The 24,300-nt window shown below is 42.1% G+C and overlaps 1 protein-coding gene across 1 annotated transcript; it reads right to left on the minus strand.

The window, feature by feature from the left end:
• Positions 1-383: 383 nt before the first annotated feature.
• Positions 384-13,133, minus strand: LOC126194650 (syntaxin-5). Its single transcript, XM_049932836.1, has 7 exons — positions 12,970-13,133; positions 12,502-12,881; positions 11,000-11,055; positions 2,120-2,370; positions 1,808-2,002; positions 1,014-1,135; positions 384-934 (listed from the first exon to the last, which is right to left on the minus strand). Exons 2-7 carry the CDS (start codon positions 12,837-12,839, stop codon positions 775-777), a joined length of 1,122 nt encoding a protein of 373 aa, XP_049788793.1. The 5' UTR covers positions 12,840-12,881; positions 12,970-13,133; the 3' UTR covers positions 384-774.
• Between the last annotated feature and the right edge of the window lie 11,167 nt (positions 13,134-24,300).

Consider the following 24,300-nt stretch of genomic DNA (forward strand, 5'->3'; position numbering starts at 1 on the left):
GCTTGTCTAAAGTTGCCCATTCTCCGTAAACATATCTAATCAAATATTTTCTAATGTCAATGCTGAACATCCATTCTTACTCAGGTAATATAGTCAGTGTTAAATATATCTGAAAATATAGCTTGTGCAGTATTTTCTCAAAATCGTTAAAGTATCACTGTATCTAACCAAAGTTAATGTTTTCAAAGTACTGACAATCTTCAGGAATCACTTTCAGAGTAAATTTAGCTATGACTCCATAATATCTGTATACTACAGAGAAACAATGATCTTGTTATCAATGATAGTTCACTAGTTTGATAGAGCTGTCCATCAGAACCTGTCTGAGTAGGTATCACCCTGCAGGAAATGCTGCAAAAAAATTTCTAAAATTAATAAAAATATTAAAATACAGTCTTTTTATTAAAGAAATTCTTTCACAGTTCTCTATTCCAAGCTTTTAATACTTGCAAGTATATAATTATAATAAAAAAACAGCTTGAAATATCACATTAAGACTTGATATAAATTCAACAGGGAAACAACATTGCGTTTCTATAAAATGACACTTTACTTTTCTTGTAACAAAACTTTCTGGTGATTTGTCTTCAGAATACCACTGTCATCCAGTGTCATCTCGAGCAGAAGAGTGGCTAACACAACAATCATGTTGCCATTCCACACATTTTTTCAAGTGCTCTAACAGTGCACAAATTGTGTCTAATCTCTTTCATTTCCACTGCACGGCAGATGAGGATTAATACAGTGCTGGTTTTCTGTCTGCACCACTCCAGCTTATGCTAAGAATATCACAAAAAAAATGAAGAAGAAAATAAGCACACCAAATATCTTTATCATCAGCCAACGATTTGATGTTACTGACTGGAAATATTTAAGAATTTCCCCGTGTGCTGCTTCAACATTGAGTTCTGCATCTGTCACATTGGTATCAATCCTGAAAGAATTACAAAATAAAATTAGTTATAACTATTTTAAAACAGATCAGTACAATTTCTCTGTTACATGATGTTTACCTTTCAACCATTTCTTCTTGTTCTTTCACCATATGTGCAAGTTGCTGAAAAATACCCCCGAGCTCAACAATTGTTGACTCAATGTTCTGCATAGTTTCTGCTCGACTCTGAAGGTACGAGTCCTGTAAATATATGAGGCAATAAAATACATATAGCACACCAATCAAAATTACGTCACAGGAGAAGTGTCATTGTTTTTGCAATGGTAGCTTATGAACACACAATGCTGATGCTTTCCTGACTACATAGCACAGCATCACATGTGATTGTAGATGTTATATAATATTACAATGTAATTTCCCAAAATGGAAGACATAACTATGAAGAATTTCCTGCATTTTATGTAAGAACTTTCTTAATGCTTATTTGTTCTCTCTTTTTATTCAGTTATTACTGTTGAGGAAATGAGTTTTCAAGTTTGCTATTTGGGGGTCAAAAACAACAGTATTCAAAACAACAGTGAAGTTATAAATCTGTTTATGAAGTCGACGTGTGTGTGCTTGCAGAAGAATGCAGCTTTTTCTCTGTGAAACAAAGAGCCTATTGAAGGGAAATTTCCGTTTTTATAAAGATACATACAGAATTCACACTTCATAAGTAAACTGCCTAAATTATAAATACAATTCTCAGTTGCAATGTGTTCTGTCAGAGAGAGAGAGAGAGAGAGAGAGAGAGAGAGAGAGAGAGAGAGAGAGAGAGGAGGGGGGGGGGGGGAGATGCGCTCAGGTGAGTAGAATATTTGGAAAGCATTAGGTGACAATGTATGCATAAAAATTTGCAAAAATCTACTATACCGTCTCATCATAGACCATAGCTTGTTTCTGTGAAGCTGGCAAAAGAGCACTGCCAGGTTCCATGCTTATGCTAACTTGTTCCTCTGCCAGAAGTACAGAGCCCTGATGGGGTCCAGAAATTGCTGAAGGTGGCAGTGATGACGACACAGGGCCCTGTGAGAACTGTTCTCGCCTGGATTTTTGGTGTTTTAAATTCTGAAATCAAAAGTGTGCCAATTTAAAGAAAATATTGTTATAAACATAAATACAATGTCAATTTATGCTGGTAGCAAACAGTGTTGTTTAATGTAATCATGTGATGACTTATCTTACCTCAGTTCTCACTTCTAAAATCTGCTTGAATTCAGTTGACATGGAAGCAAGTTTTGACTGTAGTGCCAACACAACACTAGAAGAGTGAGAGATTAAATGATGTCCATTTTGCTGATTTTGTCTCTGCATACGAGCTACTTCTTGTAGCCGAGCTATTTGCTGATTTAAGTTATTCAAATCCTCTTTTATAATATAAGTTAATTCCTGGATTTCAGTTGGTCGATCATTAAAGAGGGACTTTTTTTTGGCCACTGTTAAAAATGACAAAGTATTAATTTTCAAATACAACATTTTTGAGTAACATAATTGTATGCAAATCTCTCTCTTTCTTTCATATCTGATATCATGTTGATATTATAACAGTTGGATACAGAATGTGCTTAAATTTGTTTCAGAACAAAAAAGCAACTGATTATGTTTGGGCTTGAGCCAAATTTTCATTTAGTTTTGGACCCAAAATACTATGAGAAATTTGTAGTCACATTATACAACATTAATTTTCCAAACAGATGAAATAAAACCTGTTCACTGTTATTCCTATTGTCCTCAATCTTAAATCAAGTGCGTGTACATAATGTTTCCCACTTAAGAAGGGAATGACTCATAAGTAACTTAGCACAGTATTAGTCTTTGAAATTATCAACTCCATAATTCAAATAAGCACGATCTGATTATATTCCCAATTTTCTCCTTGTTTCAACTAGATCCGACGGGCAGAGCCTGCACATTAGTTGGAACCAAATGGTTTCAGATCGGTAGGCCCAATCCATTACAGACTTCCACAGAAGCGGCCTGTGGTTTTGGTCTGTTGCACAAGTCCACTTGTGTGGCCAGCTATTCATGAGCCACAGACAGCATGTTGTTGAAATGAGACCACAGTGATCAATCCATGCAACAGGTAACTTGTTCAAATACTCTGAAAATCGATTGTTGAGCCGCAAACAGGCACATAGGAAAGACAATCACACTTTCATAACTAAAATTTCAGCCATACAATTGTCAGGTAACAAGAGCACGCACGCGCACACATCCACATCATAGCTCAGCCATAATCATGCACATATAACTCATCTCCAGAAGCTGCATCTATGGTCTCTGAGAATCATATATAAACAAACAGCTCTTCACACCTCTCTGCCTCTCGTCAGCAGTTGCTAGGCTAGTGGCAAGAAGTGCAGGCAACACTGACTGCAAGCAGAGGGGAGTGCTGGGAAAGGAAGAAGCATTAGTAATGAGGGCGTACGAAAGCGGCACACGTAATCAGCTGCACCGAGCAGTGACTGTGCACACCACCTCAGTAAACAAACAATATCTACTGAGACAGAAACGAGATTTCTCAAGTGTTTTAATCAAATTTCCCTGATGTGTTTGAAATTACGTGACATTCATTAATTTCCCTGATTTCCTGTATCTGTGGCAGCCCTGGAGGGGGTTGACAGGGCGAGAAAGAGGACATGGTCAGAGAGGGGTGGGGAGGGAGAAGGGGAGGTAGACACAGAGGGGTGGGGAGGGGGAAGGGGAGGTAGACAGAGAGGGGTGGGGAGGGGGAAGGGGAGGTAGACAGAGAGGGGTGGGGAGGGGGAAGGGGAGATAGACAGAGAGGGTTGGGGAGGGGGAAGGGGTGGAGTGGGGGAAGGGGTGGGGAGGGGGAAGGGGTGGTAGACAGAGAGGGGTGTGGAGGGGGAAGGGGAGGTAGACAGAGAGGGGTGGGGAGGGGGAAGGGGTGGAGTGGGGGAAGGGGTAGTGTGGGGAGGGGGAAGGGGAGGCAGACAGGGATGGGTGGGGAGGGGGAAGGGAAGGTAGACGGGTGAGGAGGGGGACGGGGAGGCAGACAGAGAGGGGTGGGGAGGGGGAAGGGGAGGTAGACAGAGAGGGGTGGGGAGGGGGAAGGGGAGGTAGACAGAGAGGGGTGGGGAGGGGGAAGGGGTGGAGTGGGGGAAGGGGTGGAGTGGGGGAAGGGGTGGGGAGGGGAAGGAGTGGAGTGGGGGAAGGGGTGGAGTGGGGGAAGGGGTGGAGTGGGGGAAGGGGTGGAGTGGGGGAAGGGGTAGTGTGGGGGAAGGGGTAGTGTGGGGAAAGGGGTAGTGTGGGGAAAGGGGTAGTGTGGGGAAAGGGGTAGTGTGGGGAAAGGGGTAGTGTGGGGAAAGGGGTAGTGTGGGGAAAGGGGTAGTGTGGGGAAAGGGGAAGTGTGGGGAGGGGGAAGGGGAGGCAGACAGGGATGGGTGAGGAGGGGGAAGGGAAGGTAGACGGGTGAGGAGGGGGACGGGGAGGCAGACAGAGAGGGGTGGAGAGGGGGAAGGGGAGGCAGACAGAGGGGGAAGGGGAGGCAGACAGAGGGGGAAGGGGAGGCAGACAGAGGGGGAAGGGGAGGCAGACAGAGGGGGAAGGGGAGGCAGACAGAGGGGGAAGGGGAGGCAGACAGAGGGGGAAGGGGAGGCAGACAGAGGGGGAAGGGGAGGCAGACAGAGGGGGAAGGGGAGGCAGACAGAGGGGGAAGGGGAGGCAGACAGAGGGGGAAGGGGAGGCAGACAGAGGGGGAAGGGGAGGCAGACAGAGGGGGAAGGGGAGGCAGACAGAGGGGGAAGGGGAGGCAGACAGAGGGGGAAGGGGAGGCAGACAGAGGGGGAAGGGGAGGCAGACAGAGGGGGAAGGGGAGGCAGACAGAGGGGGAAGGGGAGGCAGACAGAGGGGGAAGGGGAGGCAGACAGAGGGGGAAGGGGAGGCAGACAGAGGGGGAAGGGGAGGCAGACAGAGGGGGAAGGGGAGGCAGACAGAGGGGGAAGGGGAGGCAGACAGAGGGGGAAGGGGAGGCAGACAGAGGGGGAAGGGGAGGGGGAAGGGGAGGCAGACAGAGTGGTGGGGAGGGGGAAGGGGAGGCAGACAGAGAGTGGGGGGAGGGGGAAGGGGAGGCAGACAGAGTGGTGGGGAGGGGGAAGGGGAGGCAGACAGAGAGTGGTGGGGAGGGGGAAGGGGTGGCAGACAGGGGGGGAGGGGGAAGGGGAGCAGACAGAGAGGAAGCGGACAGAGAAGGGGGGAAGAGGAAGCGGACAGAGAAGGGGGGGAAGAGGAAGCGGACAGAGAAGGGGGGGAAGAGGAGGCGGACAGAGAAGGGGGGAAGAAGAGGTGGACAGAGAAGGGGGGAAGAAGAGGTGGACAGAGAAGGGGGGAAGAAGAGGTGGACAGAGAAGGGGGGAAGAAGAGGTGGACAGAGAAGGGGGGAAGAAGAGGTGGACAGAGAAGGGGGGGAAGAAGAGGTGGACAGAGAGGGGGGGAAGAAGAGGTGGACAGAGAAGGGGGAAAGAAGAGGTGGACAGAGAAGGGGGAGAAGAAGAGGTGGACAGAGAAGGGGAGAAGAAGAGGTGGACAGAGAAGGGGAGAAGAAGAGGTGGACAGAGAAGGGTGGGCAGGCAGGTGGAGGATGGAGGGAGGTAGTAAGCAGATGAAAAAGGAAATGGGTGTGAGAACACAGCAGGATAGGAGAAAGGGAATGAGGTGGAAGACAGAGAGAGTATGAGGATGTAGGTGCAATGAGGACAAGTTATGATGCGGCATGTACAAGACAAAACACATAACTACTGGGGCAATGTTAGAGTATTCAGCTAATATCACATAAAATAGGATTCCACATTTTACTTAAAGAATAGCACTTGTCTCCGTTATTTACAATATCATCAGCCAGTATGATTTCAATTTATTCCCTTAAATACAGTCCCAATAGCAGGACACAGTGCTCTGCCACCACAGACTTCTTAGGTGGTTGTAACCCTCCGCTAATTTCAAGTTGCCGCCCCTCGTACATCACTTGTCACTCAACATCTTTGCCTCTGTACTTCCGCTTCGACTGACATTTCTGCCCCAACTCTTTGCTTTACACATGTCTCCCTATATATATATATAACAGAGGGAAACATTCCACGTAGGAAAAATATATCTAAAAACAAAGATGATGTGACTTACCAAATGAAAGTGCTGGCAGGTCGACAGACACACAAACAAACAAACACAAATATACACACAAAATTCAAGCTTTCGCAACAAACTGTTGCCTCATCAGGAAAGAGGGAAGGAGAGGGAAAGACGAAAGGATGTGGGTTTTAAGGGAGAGGGTAAGGAGTCATTCCAATCCCGGGAGCGGAAAGACTTACCTTAGGGGGAAAAAAGGACAGGTATACACTCGCGCACACACACACATATCCCTCCACACATACAGAGAAGCGGACAGAGAAGGGGGGGGAAGAGGAAGCGGACAGAGAAGGGGGGGAAGAGGAAGCGGACAGAGAAGGGGGGGAAGAGGAAGCGGACAGAGAAGGGGGGGAAGAGGAAGCGGACAGAGAAGGGGGGGGAAGAGGAAGCGGACAGAGAAGGGGTTGTGTCTGTATGTGTGGATGGATATGTGTGTGTGTGCGCGCGAGTGTATACCTGTCCTTTTTTCCCCCTAAGGTAAGTCTTTCCGCTCCCGGGATTGGAATGACTCCTTACCCTCTCCCTTAAAACCCACATCCTTTCGTCTTTCCCTCTCCTTCCCTCTTTCCTGATGAGGCAACAGTTATGTGTGTGTGTGAGCGCGCTTTCCCCCCCTAAGGTAAACCTTTCCACTCCCAGGATTCGAATGACTCTTTACCCTCTCCCTTAAAACACACATCCTTTCGTCTTTCCCTCTCCTTCCCTATTTCCTGATCAAGCAACCATGGGTTGCGAAAGCTTGAAATTTGTGTGTGTGTGTGTGTGTGTTTTTTTTATTGTGTCTATCTACCAGCGCTTTCTCGTTTGTTAAGTCACAGCATCTTTTTTAATATATTTTTCCAATGTGGAATGTTTCTTTCTGTATGTATGTTTGTGTGTCTGTCGACCTGCCGGCACTTTCATTTGGTAAGTCACATCATCTTTGTGTGTGTGTGTGTGTGTGTGTGTGTGTGTGTGTGTGTGTGTGTGTATATAATATAGAGGGAAACATTCCACGTGGGAAAAACATATATAAAAACACAGATGATGTGACTTACCGAACGAAAGCGCTGGCATGTCGATAGACACACAAATAAACAAACAAAAACATACACACAAAATTCAATCTTTCGCAACCAACGGTTGCTTCGTCAGGAAAGAGGGAAGGAGTCTCGCGCGCACGCACACATATCCATCCGCACATACACAGACACAAGCAGACATTTATAAAGGCTGGAGGTCCCGGGTTCAAATCCCGGATGAGCCCTTGCGTTTTGTACAACGGTGTGGTAACAAATCGCATGGCGGCGGCTGTTTCGCGCATTTCCAGGCCTCCAAGTCAGCGCTAAATCCGACAACCAGTTCTGAAACAGTTTCATGTTTCATTTGAGCCATGTGCACCCTTCTGGTGGAACGTTTGATTTAAATGGTCACAGTAGAGATCGTAGCAAGTGTCTTGCTGAGTGCGCCGAAAACGTGTTTCCGCCCGCAGTCGAAGTGGGGACCTTCTGCGTGTTAGGCAGACGTTATAACCGCTACACCACGGAAACTGCTAAGCTCTGCCCTCCACATCTGATACAACTTGTAGGACGATCGCCATTGTGGCGTAAAAATCACTTTGCGGAAATGCACAATGCAGGTATTTCGCATTCGTGTGCAACAATCGACAGCAACCTTGACTGCCTGAATGCCATGACGAATAAGAGCTCAAGAAGTCATCGGAAACACTCGAGGGAGAGTCCTCAGCAGCATCTGCTGCTCGTTCTTTGCTTTCAAGATACCGTCGATTCGCGCAGTCGTTATTGCAAAAGATGTCACCAAAGGCAATTGCTTCGTTAGTGGCACGGCGCATGGGCTCGGCCTTTACAAATGTCTGCTTGTGTCTGTGTATGTGCGGATTGGGGTGTGTGTGCGTGCGCACTAGCGAGTTTATACCTGTCCTTTTTCCCCCCTAAGGTAAGTCTTTCCACTCCCGGGATTAGAATGACTCCTTACCCTCTCCCTTAAAACCCACATCCTTTCGTCTTTCCCTCTCCTTCCCTCTATCCTGACGAAGCAACAATCGTTGGTTGCAAAAGCTTGAATTTTGTGTGTATGTTTGTGTGTCTATCGACATGCCAGCGCTTTCGTTTGGTAAGTCACATCATCACTGTTAGCCACTCTGCTCGAATCCAAGCTTAACGTGTTCTAGTTCCTGCAAATGAAACAGGGTATGTTATCCTTACCAATACCCTCAAAGGGACCTGTGCCACAGCTGACAACTTATTGTATGTAGATACATACATGCACTGGTTTTCTACGAACAATGTGTCTTATCATCCTCCTTGTACACCAATACGTCCAGAATGATTGTATGATCTGGCTGCAGGCCCAACAAAAATATTATCAGTTAATATGTTAGAAAAAAATTTACACAGATTCATCATACTTGGGGCTTTGCTGGTTGAACAATTAAGTTCAATTTTGGACCTTAGCTATGCACCAAGTGTCAATCCAGGCAGAGCCCTTCACGTCTGATCAAGAATGACATAACTAATGTGTACCAGGTGCACCCGAGCTTGCCTGCTGGTAGCTGTTTCTCTTTAACACCCAGAATCCCTATCAATGTACATTTTACTTCAAGTTTTCTTTTTGTGATCTATGCTATTCTTGTAATTTGTTGAGGTAAACCTGCTTACTGGTCTGTCCATGAGATCCCGAAGACAATACACACCAGCGCCTGGGTTGGTATCATAGCTCTTGACTTCAAGGTATTAATATATAGTTCTGCATTGTTGCCTAATGAATATAAAGTGACCATACAAACACCATATCTTAATAACAGAAATAAATATTCACATGTAAGAATAACTTAGGGCGTACACCAAGAGCATGTTATAGGACTATTCTAGTACACAATATGCATGTAAATGACCTGAAGGATTCTGAAACTTTATGGGAATGTCTACAGATTATGTTATTGTATATAGAGAAGTCAACACCAGAAAATTGCAGGGAAATGCAGGAAGACCTGCAGAAGATCGAAGTTTGGTGTAGGGATTGGTAGTTAAAGCTCACTATAACGGTATGTATCATATTGCACATAAATAGGCAGAAAAACACATTATTCTATGATTACACAACTGATTAATAATCACTGGAAACAATCACACCCTTCAAATACCTCTGAGTATGCATACAGAGGTAAATTAAATGGACAACCACATAAAACTAATTGCAGAAAAGGTATATGGCATACTCTGTTTCACTGGAAAAATCATCAGGAAGTTTGGTCTGTCCATGAAGGGTGCAGCTTACAAACCCCTCATTTGATCACTACATAATAACTGCTTGTCAGTCTGGGATCCTTCCCAGAAAGGACTGACAAAGGAAAAATACAAGATTCAAAGAAGAGCAGCACATTTCATCACGGATTTATCTTGTAGTCAGGAAACCACCATGGAGATGTTCAGCAAATACCAGACTTTGACATTACAAGAGAAGTGTTGTGAATGCTGTTTATACAACTTCCCTAAATTAGAAATGATGCCATAATGATGTGTGTTAAATCTAGAGCACAGATTGTCTAATAATATATATATATAATAGAGGGAAACATTCCACGTAGGAAAAATATATCTAAAAACAAAGATGATGTGACTTACCAAATGAAAGTGCTGGCAGGTCGACAGACACACAAACAAACAAACACAAACATACACACAAAATTCAAGCTTTCGCAACAAACTGTTGCCTCATCAGGAAAGAGGGAAGGAGAGGGAAAGACGAAAGGATGTGGGTTTTAAGGGAGAGGGTAAGGAGTCATTCCAATCCCGGGAGCGGAAAGACTTACCTTAGGGGGAAAAAAGGACGGGTATACACTCGCGCGCGCGCGCGCACACACACACACACACACACACACACACACACACACACACACACATGGATGGATGTGTGTGTGTGTGCGCGCGAGTGTATACCCGTCCTTTTTTCCCCCTAAGGTAAGTCTTTCCGCTCCCGGGATTGGAATGACCCCTTACCCTCTCCCTTAAAACCCACATCCTTTCGTCTTTCCCTCTCCTTCCCTCTTTCCTGATGAGGCAACAGTTTGTTGCGAAAGCTTGAATTTTGTGTGTATGTTTGTGTGTCTGTCGACCTGCCAGCACTTTTATTTGGTAAGTCACATACTATTTGATTTATCGACTATAACACATTGACTGCCATGTGGCATTGTGGCCTCATGTCAGTCACCATGTTAATGACGACATGAGCATCCTCAGATATTCATTACCTCGGTGGCAACAAAACACAGATTTAGAGCATCATCGTCAACACAAAGTTTGTCATGATAGTGGAGGCGAGTGGTGCTTTATGGTTCTAACATGTGGCAACTATACAGTTCACACAGGAGGATGCTCCCATCTGGTAAGCACAACCTGTCAATAAATATACATGACCTGTGACAGTTACCAGTACTTTTCATCAGAATTTTTTAAACTAAAAATGCTGATTAAACATAACAGGATATTTCTTAACACAATTTGAAACACTGGCGTACATATTTTTAATCTCATTCCCTTCTATTAGGGTATATGATTATATTAACAATTAAGAAAGAGACATTCCCTAAGAACTTAATTGCATAATTCCAAAAGTCAACAGAAAATTCACTTCTAAGCTCATGCCTGATACATATACTCCTATTTCCTAAATGTAACATGTTTCGTACTCATTTGAAGCTCATGAACATTTATGAAACATCTGGTATCATTTATTCACCCTTACTACCTTTGTTATTGCACTGTTATGATAATTACATGATTTCTCCACACATATAGGCTCCTAGGTCAGGAACATTTAATGTTACCAATTAACTGCTTTCAACTGTGTTTTTTGTAACTTCCCACTTTAGAGTATAATGTTCTAAAACTTATTGTTGAAAATAGTTGTTTAAATACTTACATAATGTTAACTTCTCCAACTTTGTGTAAGTACTACTGATATTTTTGCCAATAGTCCTGCAAAGACCAGCATTTTAATTAGAATGATTATGTTTAATAAACTTAAATGACACATCCCAATAACAAGAACACTAACAAAAACAGAATATGGAACTTCATTTGCTTAGAACACATCACAACAATTTTATGTAAACAAATGAAATTCACGTTACATGTGTGATGCTACAAACTAATTTCAAAAAATGTATCATCTCACAGATTTATGAGAGTGGCACTGTTACTTCATGACACTTTACTACAAAAGGGAGGTGCTATTGAAATGTGAGGGTTTCTCACAGTGATGGATGAAAAAATGATGAAACATTTCCCCTGAAAAATTTATAGTCATTAAGAAGTTTAAATTAATTCCTCCTTATTTGCCAACCTAATTTCAATTGCTTCGGAAAGAAGTCTTAATAAATCTGGCATTCCAGGTGAGATGCCAACTATGAGCTCAGCAAATTCTAAAAAATTCATTGAAGTCTCAAGATTTAGGCCTATGGGAATATTAATAAACTGCTTTATTAGAGAAATATAACTTATTAATAAAATTTTGAACTGAACACTAAATCTTGACTTACATCAACTGTATTTTTGTGATGCTTACTTCAGTTTTCTGTTACGATTTAGCATAGTGACAACAGCACAAATATTAGAAATGGGACATATGCCTTGTTCTTATACAAACAGGGAATGGAAAACTTATGACCTTGCTGAAAATAACATCGTCAATTTGTAGGTGTAAGGTAACAAGACATATATATCATGTTCACAAGGTCAGAGTTTCAAGCATCCTCTAAACTATGAAGTCAGGTGAATGTTTTAGCACTACTCTGCCTCCACTAACCACCCCATTCCATTACAAAGCAGCAACAGAAACAGTATGGAATTTCTTAAACACTGCAACATCTTTAAGTATAGCATCACTACAAACCTTGCAAACATTCGGTTATCTGATGAAACCTTATGGTTCTCCACCAATAACTTAATTTTACGTTACCTACCGAAATTCAGATTGCTTAGGAACACTGTCCATTTCAGGAACACTAACTTTCCTGAGCTTTGTTTCTTTTCAACCAAAGGGGCATTTACCACCTGCATTGCAAGAAACAATTTCCAACAATGATCGCACAGAACCAAAGTGATTTCTTTCATTGTTCATACTAATTTCTGTGAAACAATTGGCAATTTTTTTGCCTCTTCTGAAATATGGCTCATGTTCCAAGTATATCTCCAAGAAAATGTTTTAAAGAAACATCCACACAATAGCGAAAAAAGTTAATGGAATGTGAAAGTACTATTTTAAGTCACACTGACGACAAGGTAATCAGCAAAAATTCAGTCATGAAAGATGCGGCCATGAAATCGGCCGTGTTCTCTAGAACCACCATAACATTGGCCTTATAAAGGTTACAGTATAAAATCTATCTAACATTACAGCGTGATAAAATATTTAATTTGTACCTTGCTATCATCATAAATTCTGCATAGCTCTGCATAAACTTAGCTCTCCTTGGATCTCTAACTGCCACTGCTCTGGCCACATTTCGTCCTTGCAATGATCTTATAGCATTAACAAATTCCGTAGTCCTGTCTCGTGCAGTCATTTTCCTAATAATCGCTGCGTCCTTATCTTGCAATTCTGTGTCTTCTATTTCAGCGCTTCGGGCATTTGACACATAACTTCTGTAAGGCGTAGACTGTCTATTCCACGGACTTTCTGTGGTGTGTAATGCTCCAGTCGAAATAATAAGCGGTGCCTGTTCAGACTCGGAGCCACCACGTCGCCTCCTAGCTGTCATTGGAGTCTAACGAGGGCTGAATTGGAATAAGTTCCTTGGCGCCTGCCTGTAAAAGCACAAAACACAGACATTACAAATCTGTCAAAATATGGTGTTACATCGGCGAATAAACAGTGTCAGCAAGATACACTTGCCTCCAGATCTCATATCTGACAGCCTCGTCAATTATTATCACCTTGCCGGGCAAGGTAAAATTATTGAAAACAAGTATTCAAAACATATCAATTTTCTACCACACATCAATTTCGGTCTCATACGCTGACTTCTCACTACTTTCCTTTACGTCAGCAAACAACAAACGACAAACGCCAGATGTGCCACAGTGCAGCCAACAATAATGGAATGGGAAGAAGAAGGTAATTTTTACAATTTCGTGGGCTTTCTCATAATCATCATCCTCGATGTAACTGCGGGCTACTAAATATATAATAAGATGTAAACAAATTTCTACTAAATTAATCCAGTGTTCAACCTTTAACAACATTTGTGTTGCTTGGGTCAGCGACATTAATTGAAACCCTAATACATTTTCAGAAAATCGCGGTCTCCATTTACAAATACAGCTATGTCACAGTGTAATATATGTTAAAACTGTGGCTATACTTCGCAAACTACTGTGAAGTGCATGACAGATGGTTCGTTTTATTGCAGCAGTTATTAGGTGCTTTTTCCGTTCCATTCACCCATGGAACGCAAGAAGAGTGACTTAATCCTTGAAAGCTGCAGTTAATCTAATCTTGCCCTCACGAACCCTATGGCAGTGATAAGTCATTATTTAAAGTCATTTCTCGGAACGTTGTACGTATGCTTTCTCGGTATAATTTACGTCTGTCTTCAACAGTCTGTCAGTTCAATATCTTCAGCATCTCTCTGACAGTCTCCCACGGGTCAGACAAACTTGTAACTATTAGTGCTGCCCTTCACTATATACGCTCAGTTCTCCCTGTCCATCCTATCTGATACGAGTTCCACACATTTGCGCTGTATTCTGCAAAGGGTCTCATGAGTCATTTGTGAGCAATCTCCTTTGTAAACTGGCTGCATTTCCCTAGTAAACCGAAGTCAGATTCCTGCTTTACCTATTAGTGAGTCTATGTGGTCGTTCCATTTCATACTGCAATCCCCAAAAAGCGTTAAACACTGATATTTGTATGAGTTGACTATTTCCAACTGTGACTCACACATATTACATTCATTACATATAGTTTTTTTTTTCAGTTTGTGAAGTGCACAATTTTACGTTTCTGAACATTTAAAGCAAGTTACCAATCTTTGCACTACTTTGAAATCTTATCAAGATCTGATTGCATGTTCCTGCAGCTCCTTTCAGACTGTACGTCGTTACAGATAACTGCATCATATGTGAAAAGTCTGAGGTTAATGTCAATATTGTCCACAAGGTCATTAATACACAACATAAAGAACAAGGGTCCCAATGCACTTCCCTGGGTCATACCTGAAGATACAGTATTCTATATTGGATCTACCTGACCGCTTTCATCCGTGGCTTTCAGTATCTCAAGTGAGAAAAGTGCGAGTTGGGTTTCACATGATCCAAGTTTTCAGTATCCATGTTCGCTGACATGGAGTAGGTCATTCTGTTCGAGATACTGTCCTACATTGAAGCTCAGATTACGTTTAATATAAATGTGCAGACTAGTAGTTAGTGGTCCAGATATACGAGATGTGACAATAAAGTAACGTGACTGAATTTATTTCTCTGTAGAGTGGCAACCCTGCAACCTGCTGCCACAGGCACCTTGGTCTTTCCCCACCACAGTCGCAAGTTGCGTGCACCTACAATGTTTCAGTTAAGAGTAGCAGCTTCGAGAGTAAAGTCCTGTGTTTACCCCTCATTAAACAATGGATTCTCATAATACTGCATAGAAGTACCGTATGCTATTTCTTTATTTGTCAAATTCAGTGATAATGTCACAGTAACATACGGCAAGGTTCATCAGTCTTTCGAAAACGGAATTTTATCAAAGGCACAAATGCGTACTGAGGCAGAACCAATGTTGAAGCTGCACACTATAACGAATGACCATCAACAACATGAACAGATGACAACATGGGGCATGGTGAGTGAACTAGTGTGAGTTGATTAACTGTGCAAATAATTACAAACGAATGGAACATTAATCTGGAAGCTGTTCCCTGATACCGACGGAAAATCTGGAAAAAACAAAACTCACATAGTAATAAAAACATTAATGGAGGACTGTTCCTACTGATCTATGGGAACAAGTGGAAATTAACCCAGAATTACTGAACTGAGTTATCACTGATAATGAAAGTTAGTTATTTCAGTATGATCCTGAGATCAAACGCCAAAGTTCACAATGTTATTTGAAGGAATCACTAAGATCAAAGAAAGCACACGTTGAAGTCATAGGTGAGATGCATGCTTGTATGTTTATTTGACTCCACGGGTATTGCGCACAAAAAGCATGTTACCTTCACACTAGACAGTGAGCTAATATTCCTACCAAGAAATTCTGGAAAGGCTACGAAAATGGATCTGTTGTGTTTGTCCACACATTACTAATAACTGAATCCTGCATCATAATAATGCAGCATCCTATTCTGCTTTGCCCGTTGGGCAGTTTTTAATAGCAAAATCCATTGCAGTGCTACCACAGTCTCCTAATTCACCTGATAGGAACCAGTGTGATTTGTTCTATTCCCTCAAAGTGAAGTCAGTTATTAAAGGAGAAGGAAATTATTTTGCAACAGTACATGACAGCTGTGACAAGGGCTTTTGTTGGTATACCAGAAGTTGAGTTGTAGAGGTGCTACCAGCAATGTAGTAAATGTGTCCAGGCACAAGGTAGTTACTTTGGCAGTTATACCAGTGTAGTTGGATAAAAATATAAGCAAATGTATTTGATCCAACTGGTCTCATTACTTTATCGTCACATGTTGTAGGAGTCACATCTTAATTTTTGTGATGAATTTTAAAATAAGCATATTATCCTTTCTTCGCCTTCTGAATCATTTTTACAAGTTCTGAGAGGAAAAATTGTGATAGATTATTTGAATTTTCCTCCAGAATATTCGTGTGGACTATTGGTTATTTTGAATTATCCCCCATTTCTCAATTTGGGTTAAAGTATAAGTATCTTTCTTTCATTTTTCAAATTTCCTAACCATTTTAGCTTGGAACACATGATCTGTGATGTTAGAGGCAATGTGGAGGGTGACTGAAGAACCATCATAAACATCATACTTATTGCAAAAATCGGAACTATGAGTTTCATTTTTAAGTTTCCCACAGTTTTAACTTAGGGCAGTGTACACTGTATTGGTGTGGGACATAGCTGTCTGATTTTCATGTTTGACAATCAAGTGCAGGACTTGGCAGGTCTACATGGCCAGTTGACAACAGTGGGCATGTCCAGCACTCATTGTAACAAGATGTGCGACCTTACATGGCTGACAGCTTAGGCCAACCATTATGTCTTCTGACATCAGGGGAAAACTGACTGGCTGTCTTGAACTGTAAAAGTGACCTGGGTGTTATAAATAACCATACATGCCTGGGAGAATAACAGAATAGTGAAAATGTGTTAAGTAGGCCAGGAGGCGAGTCCAGACTGGTTGCTACTTGTACGATGAGAGCATGTTTGCATGTCCTGGAAACAGTCAACAGGCTTGAACCTGTAGGAGAAACAAACATCCTTTGTCTCAGGTGAGTGATGTCAGATGAAGACGCAGTAGCTATCTTGGATAACATACTTAGCAGAAACGACCTGGTGCAGTAGCTATCTTGGATAACATACTTAGCAGAAACGACCTACTTCCACTAACATGACAATGCACCATCTAGGATTTCCTGACAAATTATGCTTAGCACAACTGACCTACTTCCAACGTAGTGTGATAGGAGTGGGAGAAACCCTGCAGCACTATTGAGCTATTTTTGAATTTACCACCACTTTATACATAGGGCAACCTGCACATGCTTGTGCCATTGGCACTCCGTACTGTGGGTCAAGTTGTGTCTAACAGATCGGTACAGACCTGGGCAGAGATACCAATTTCTAATTCTGTGTAGAGGCTTTACAAGTCCCAGGCAGCCATATGTACAAGCGTCATAGAAATGCTTCAAGATAGCTTGTTTTAGATGAAGTGAGATAACAAACAACCATTTCCGCCCCATTGAACCATAGTTCCTCTTATATAATGCACCTTTATTAACTGGAATTCTCATCTGGTCAATTCCTGCTTCTTCAACGCTTCTGTGGTTTTCAGCAGTGCTGGATCTTCTCTCTGTTCAGCAGCAGTATCATTTAATGCAGTGATGACTGAGATTTGATCCCTGCTGATGTGTTCTGCCATGGGATTACTTGAAAGGCAGTCAACATCCTTGTGCTTGCATCCATTTGTGTATATCACTGTGACACTGTGATATCCTATACCTGAAGCCTCTGTGTCTATCTGGCCAGTCAGGATGGGGATCCGTTAGGCTAGTAAGCCAACACAGAGAATCGTGGTACATCAAAATGGTGAACTGTTTGCCAAATAAATATGGCTGGAAGCTGTTGATGGCCCAAACAGCAGCAAGGCAAAACTATCACTTTTTCAGCACTTTCCTGAATTTGCGCTAGAACTGCACCTATCCCATAACCTCTGGTGTCAGTGTGAAGTTCTGTCTCGGAATTCCCATCATCCAGTGCTAGGACTGGAGATCTTAGCATCACATTAAGAACAAGAAAAGATCTATCTTCTAACTTATTCCACAAAATCTTGGTGTCTCCCTCCAGTACTTATAGCAAGGGATGTTACTCGATAACGAAGTCCATTATCAATTTCTGGTAGTACAAACACATTTTGAGAAAATTTCTCACATCATGAAAGTACCAGGGAATCGGGATTGATTCCATTATCCTTCATAGATGTCCAAAGATTTTTATTTCTTGAGTTCTGAAGAGGCACTTCTTCATATTCAGGTGATGGCTTGCTATCTCAACACATTACAGCACAGGTGTTGGGCAGTTTGTGTTTTCTTCAAATGCCTTCGATACAACGACAGCGTCATCCAGATAACAAAGACATCTTGGCTGTGAGGTGTTTGAACAAAGTGCCCAAAATACATTCAAAAGCTGCTGGAGCACTATGCAGTTCAAACGCATAACTAAAACTCAGAGGTCATCTGGAGTTATGAAGGCAGTCTTTTCCTGGTCAGCCTCATCAACTTTGATCTGTCACTAGCCCGTCTACATGAGTTATGGGACAAAGTTCGTTCTGACACTCTTCTGATATCAAATTGATACACTAATTAATTAAAAGGATACACTAATTAATTAAATTTATGACACAATCCCATAACCTATTGTTAAGCTAGTTGATTTATGACCTCTGCGGATAATCTGTCCTTCTGAGAAACACCCCACCCATTCCTTCCCCCACTCCTCTCGGAAATCCCCAACCCACAACCCTCCACTGATATGAGGAGAATTTTCATACGAAATTAATTGATCAATTAATTAATATGATCAATTATTTACAACCTCCTCCTCTGGGAAATACTCATCCCATTGGACGGTCCCTCTCCCTGCACTCCCCTACCCACACCCTATTGGTGGGCAATTCAAAATTTCGTGGTATATTCGGATTTTGGCGTAAATTCAAATGCTAATTACATCATATTGCAGAGACAAAATATTAATAATAATATATTAATTCATTTAAATTCAATTCGCATATCGCTGGTGTGGAAAGATGAAGGCTACTCTATTTAATCATCTTTGGAATTGAATTCAAATGCAGTCTAACTATGATGTCACAGTCGAAGATAGAGGACCCAGAACACTGGCGCACTCTAACGCATCTCCTCGTATTTGTGGGAAGTTCAAAAACTGGCCAGAAAAACCAAACTATCTCCTCTGGCTGTGTAGCAACAGATTTTGGGAGAGGTAGTGCCACTGATCAAGCACTAGATAGTAGTTCTATCCAGTATCATCAATAACTGATAGATGTAAAGAGGATATGTAGTTCTATACAGTATCACCAGTAACTGGTGGATGTAAAGAGGATGTTTTCGCTGTTAGTCTAGCGGTAGAGAGTTGCTCTAGCCCGTAACCCTATGTGGGAAGGATAACTGGACAGCAACTGAAGTGCAAGGGAATAGCTGCCTGCTCATCTACAAATGAACAGCTGGTTGGAGGAACATAAGGACGGGTAATAATATTTATAAATCCCTGCCCCTATCTTCAGGACTCCTGTAGCAACAACACTTGGGAATGAAACACACTTATACCTATTTAGGTGTCGCAAGTCTCATCTTAGCAAATAGAAACATAGCAAATACATCCCACGATATTTTGACAAGTGTAGTGGTCATTATCTTATTTGAACACGGCATCTCAAGACGAAAAAACTGACCATTTACCTCCAGTCTAGTCCAGCAACATCTAACAAGTGTGCTGTGTACCTCAAGAACCGACCAGCCAGACCCTTTCTTTGTAGCTGCCAGTCGCCATAGCCTTAAACCGCAGCTTCTGGTCACCAACCCTTCATTAACACTCCTGTCGCTGCCCTTGGCACTCAGCAAGACAAAAAAAAAAAAAAGAAAAGAATGGTTCAAGTGGCTCTGAGCACTATGGGACTTAACTTCTAAGGTCATCAGTCCCCTAGAACTTAGAACTACTTAAACCTAACTAACCTAAGGACATCACACACATCCATGCCCGAGGCAGGATTCGAACCTGCGACCGTAGCGGTCGCGCGGTTCCAGACTGTAGCGCCTTTAACCGCTTGGTCACCCCGGCCGGCTCAGCAAGACAAGCAGACGCGAATTGGATGAGCAGTACTATCTGCAATCTACCTATCACATAAACTCCTCAGTTTAAAAAAATCCACTTCGCCCAGTCCGAAATGGGGAATTGTTTCGTTCATACATCTCGAATTTCTGGCGTGAAATGTAGATTCCTCTCTTTTACACGAGTTGTTTTCGAAAACAGAAGAAATCGAACTATACACGCGTTTTCACATTGCTAAAGTATCGTTATTTGCTGTGAAAGTGCTGTACAACAGTATGGCACAGGCTATATTCCCTTTAAGTATTCTCTCATCAGGTAGAAAAATCTGTTCTTACCAGCTTAATATCTGCCACGTCCTGCATCACAGCACTAAAATATTAAACCCATTTTTAACTCATGGTGGAGTGCTAAGAACATAGTCTACCTCTGTCACATGATGCTATCCTCACTTTCGATCTCTCTGAAGCTGGTCAAATGCCTCTTCATCCACAAGATCTGTCGAGGTGGCCAAATAGCAGCACTGAGGAGTTGTAAACGTCACGTTAATAGTATTTATCACTTTATAAATTCGGCAATATAGCTGATTTTATTACGATAGCTATTTCTTCCTGAGAAGGTGGGAAATTGAAATTCCTTTAAAAGATTTAACCACAACGAAAAAACGCCTGATTACCACTTCAGCTCGTGTATCATATCCGTATTATTCTTGCCCTCACTTACAACCACATGACGGCACGTCATTGATATCAAATTGATTGACTGATTAATTAAATAGATCATGTGAGTCCCTTTGGATGTTGAGTAATTTTTTTCCTGCAGTCGGATTACATTCGGCAGGTAACTCAAATAACAATTCCTGGAGAGAAGGTAATTTTCTTTTCGATTAACTCTATTGAGAAAATTTAGAGAACTGTAATTTGAAGCTGACTTCAGAAGGATTCTACTTCCACGAACACACATTTCACGTAACGACCACGAAGAAAAAACAAGAGACATTAATGCCCTTACAGTGTGGGATAGGAAAAAAATGGTTAAAATGCCTCTGAGCACTATGGGACTTAACATCTATGGTCATCAGTCCCCTAGAACTTAGAACTACTTAAACCTAACTAACCTAAGGACATCACACAACACCCAGTCATCACGAGGCAGAGAAAATCCCTGACCCCACCGGGAATCGAACCCGGGAACCGAGAACGCTACCGCACGACCACGAGTTGCGGACGTGAGATAGGAAAGGAAATGACTAGCAATAGGTGTAGGGTACCCTCTGTCATACACAGTGTGGTGGCTTGCCAAGTATGCAGTTAGCTGTAGATGTAAATTTAATTTACCTATTAAGATGTCAGTCGTTTCATTTGCAGACACACAGATGTCACGGAAGAACGTCTCCTAATTATCGAGAAAACAAGAGACGGAACTTCTGCTGGTGACTCTCTCTCAGTAAAAGCTTTCGCATCAGCCTCCAATTTTCTCTGTGCAGTCACATCGCGAACCGTATGTGAGAAACTGTAGTATGTCCACCCACAACATTTAGAAAAAGTGGTAACGGGCTCATCTCGCAACTACCCTTCTGTCAGAGTATCGCATACTCGACAAATTCTCACGAACCTTTCACTTTTTGATGTGTAGAATTTGAATCCACCTGATTTTGACAAGTAAGTGTTCTTCCCCACCAAGTCACAGACCACTGCTAATTCTCTCGAAGTCCCATCTCGAACTGATAGCAATTTTCCCTCAATTACAAGACTGCCTACTCGCCAACCAGTCACTGCCTGGGCACAGAGCTACCACAACAAGAAAAATAGCACATCACAATCCCCCCCCCCCCCATATCACCGTGGCTCCCCTGTATTTCCTATTTACCTCGTTCCTAAGCTACTTATATCGCCATATTACCTTCTTTCTGTGAGCATTTGATTACTTTCTCGATAAGTTCGTCGATCAATTGAAGTATAGTAGATAATCTTTCCACTGCAGTCAGTTCAAGAGATGTGTGTGGAAGGGAGTAATATGTTTGCTACAAGAAGCGGTAAAGAAATCATCTCTCAGCCTCCCTTTAGTCACAGTATCGTTTACCCTACACATTTGCACGAATCTTACGGTTTTCGATATGTAGCGATTGATACCCCCAGCCAAGTCACAGCCCCCTCCTAAATCTCTAGAAATCCAATCACGTTGCGACAGCCCTGTTCCATTAGTTCGTAGGCTGTCTAGTCCTCTTCCCGTTACTGTCTCTGTAGAGAGTTATCACAACAATTAAAAATAGCATGCTAACGTTAAGGAGAAATTCACCACACTGGGAATGATTGCGTCCAGATATTAAAACTGCTTCTAATGATTTGTAGTCAATGGTGTACTAAAACATTAGCACATGTCTACAGCTATTTTAGACTCAATAGTTACATTTATGACATTCAGCTCCTACGCCTACCAATCCTCAATCCTTTGCAAATTGCTGTAGCTTACTGGTGTCGCAACACTGCTATAGACTAGGGCCTACATCTAAATACATATTTCCCAAACCACTACACAGTGTGGACTATGTCACTGTGGTATTATCGACTTCTTCATTCCTTTCCCAAACATATGCATAATGATCTAGTAAAAAAGATTGTCTGTATGCCTCTGTATATATCGTAGTCTCCCCTACTATCACTACATGAGACATAGGTTTTTTTATGGCCATCGATGCCTTACTGCTGCACCTTTACTATACTGGGACTCTACAACGAAAATCTGATACATATGCAATTCACTGATATTGAATGATTGTCTTTAAGTATGTCACTGCACTTCTTCTAATCTCCTTTATCGTATTCCTTTGATTACTACATTAGAAATACGACATGTAATGGTGTCAGAGTCCTCACTGATGTCATAGTATTTCGTGAGAAATAGATAACTTTTTTTTTCAAATGGAACATACATTCACAATATGGATCTAACTATATCAAGAGCTTCCAATACATTTACATTGGTGCAACAGCCTCACACTTCTACACATAATTCAGAGCGACTGCAAGAACAGGTGGAGACTGGGGAGTTAATCACAGTATTGCTCATTTTTTACCCCCACACACCGTTCTATAGTGGATCAACTATGATACTATATTCTGTCAAGTGCAGAGTATATGCATGTGGGTAGGATGCATATGCATAGTGGTAGTTATTTATTTAGAAGCAAACCCAATACTTCTATCGTACATCGAGAGCCAGTTAACGGATAATTACAAGCAGAACCAAACTGATGTCAATGTTTCCTCCAGCAACAGCAGTCATCTTAGTACCTCTTACATCATGATCCGAATTGTAGTGACAGAGTCTCTAGGTGACATGTGACATGTCGATGGGATTTGCGGTAACTCGCCTCCTACACCATCACCACTTAGTGAGTGGACCAAGCTGCTTTAAAAACCCTTGCAAATGGATTTGAGACTGACATATTTTCCTGATTTAGCTCACCAACTTGTCAGTTCTTAGGGTTTGTATTGCTTCCCATTAAATTACTACAAATGAATCCAAACCCAACACATGCATTCTATTTCAGCTTGCTCTAGAAGCTTACTGCTAGGCATTTTATGGCAGTTACTGCTTCCAATGACAGTGTACAGGATTTCTAGTCCTTTTAATGTACAATAGATTTAGCTATGTTCAGGCGAACCACCAACTCAACCACAGGTCTATCGCCTGTTTGCAGAGAACTCAGTCACCTACAAACATCCCACATCTAAAGCAAATACACTACAAGCGGCTGTACAGTGCATGATGGATGGTGCATCGCAAGAATATTATCGATTACCCTTCTATACCAACCTCACACAGTGATCGAGTGATAAGTTGCCTATATACCTTCACACAGACCTTGATCCACCCCTATGTTTACAGGAGAAATAACTTGTCCTTCCCAGAGATTTTTTTCCGCCACATATTCAAAGGAAGTATGCCAACCTGTACAATTCTAGCAGCATCAACATGATGCTTTTGCTTTGCAGATCAGTCATGTAACATGAACAGATGTGGACTTACAGGATTGGTAGACAACAGCTATGTAGTGTCGAGCTATCAAGTCAATGTTAGGTGTTCAATAGTATGTATCATCTGACCACAAATGGGTCTACACATGTTAATGTTGGAATATCAGCTGACAAGACCTCAAAGTTATGGGGAAACTGAGAATGTATAGTAATCCACTTAGGTGGAGCTCGTTCAAACTGAGTGGAGAAAGCTGTGTGGCAAACTGACATATATATTGAGGGGAAGTTGATGGCTAAGTATGACACATTCTGCCTCAGAATTTCCGTCTTCGACAGCATCCATGTTAGTGTATTTGTTACTAACTATGCTTCGTGTTGCTACGTTAAAATTAACAGTTCGTTGTGAGATGGTATACCTACTCCAACAGGTTTTGCATGCAATAAATGTGGAATTGAAGGTATATAAAAAATAATTATTTGCGAGATACTGTCACATAGTTTCCATACATGAATGAGTGCTATTTAAGTACAGTGATGTTGCGTGTGGTGCTCCATCCCACCATTAAAAATGTTGCATTTGAACAAAAACCTTGCATGCGATATAAGTGCATACAGACTCCCTCCTGATTTCGAAATGCAATTTGCTTAGGAAGAAAAAAATACTCAGTAATCCAGCGGTCTAAAGGAATGAGATGCGCATAATCTAATAGCCAAACTTCT

The sequence above is a fragment of the Schistocerca nitens genome, chromosome 7, assembly GCF_023898315.1.
Source record: "Schistocerca nitens isolate TAMUIC-IGC-003100 chromosome 7, iqSchNite1.1, whole genome shotgun sequence".
Lineage (NCBI taxonomy): Eukaryota > Metazoa > Arthropoda > Insecta > Orthoptera > Acrididae > Schistocerca > Schistocerca nitens.

Coding starts and splice junctions, on each gene's coding strand:
- LOC126194650 (XM_049932836.1), bottom strand. CDS start 12,839: ATGACAGCTAGGAGGCGACGTGGTGGCTCCGAGTCTGAACAGGCACCG. Junction 11,056..12,501: donor GAATTTATGATGATAGCAAG/GTACAAATTAAA, acceptor TGGTCTTTGCAG/GACTATTGGCAAAAATATCA. Junction 1,136..1,807: donor CTATGGTCTATGATGAGACG/GTATAGTAGATT, acceptor ATATATTTACAG/GACTCGTACCTTCAGAGTCG.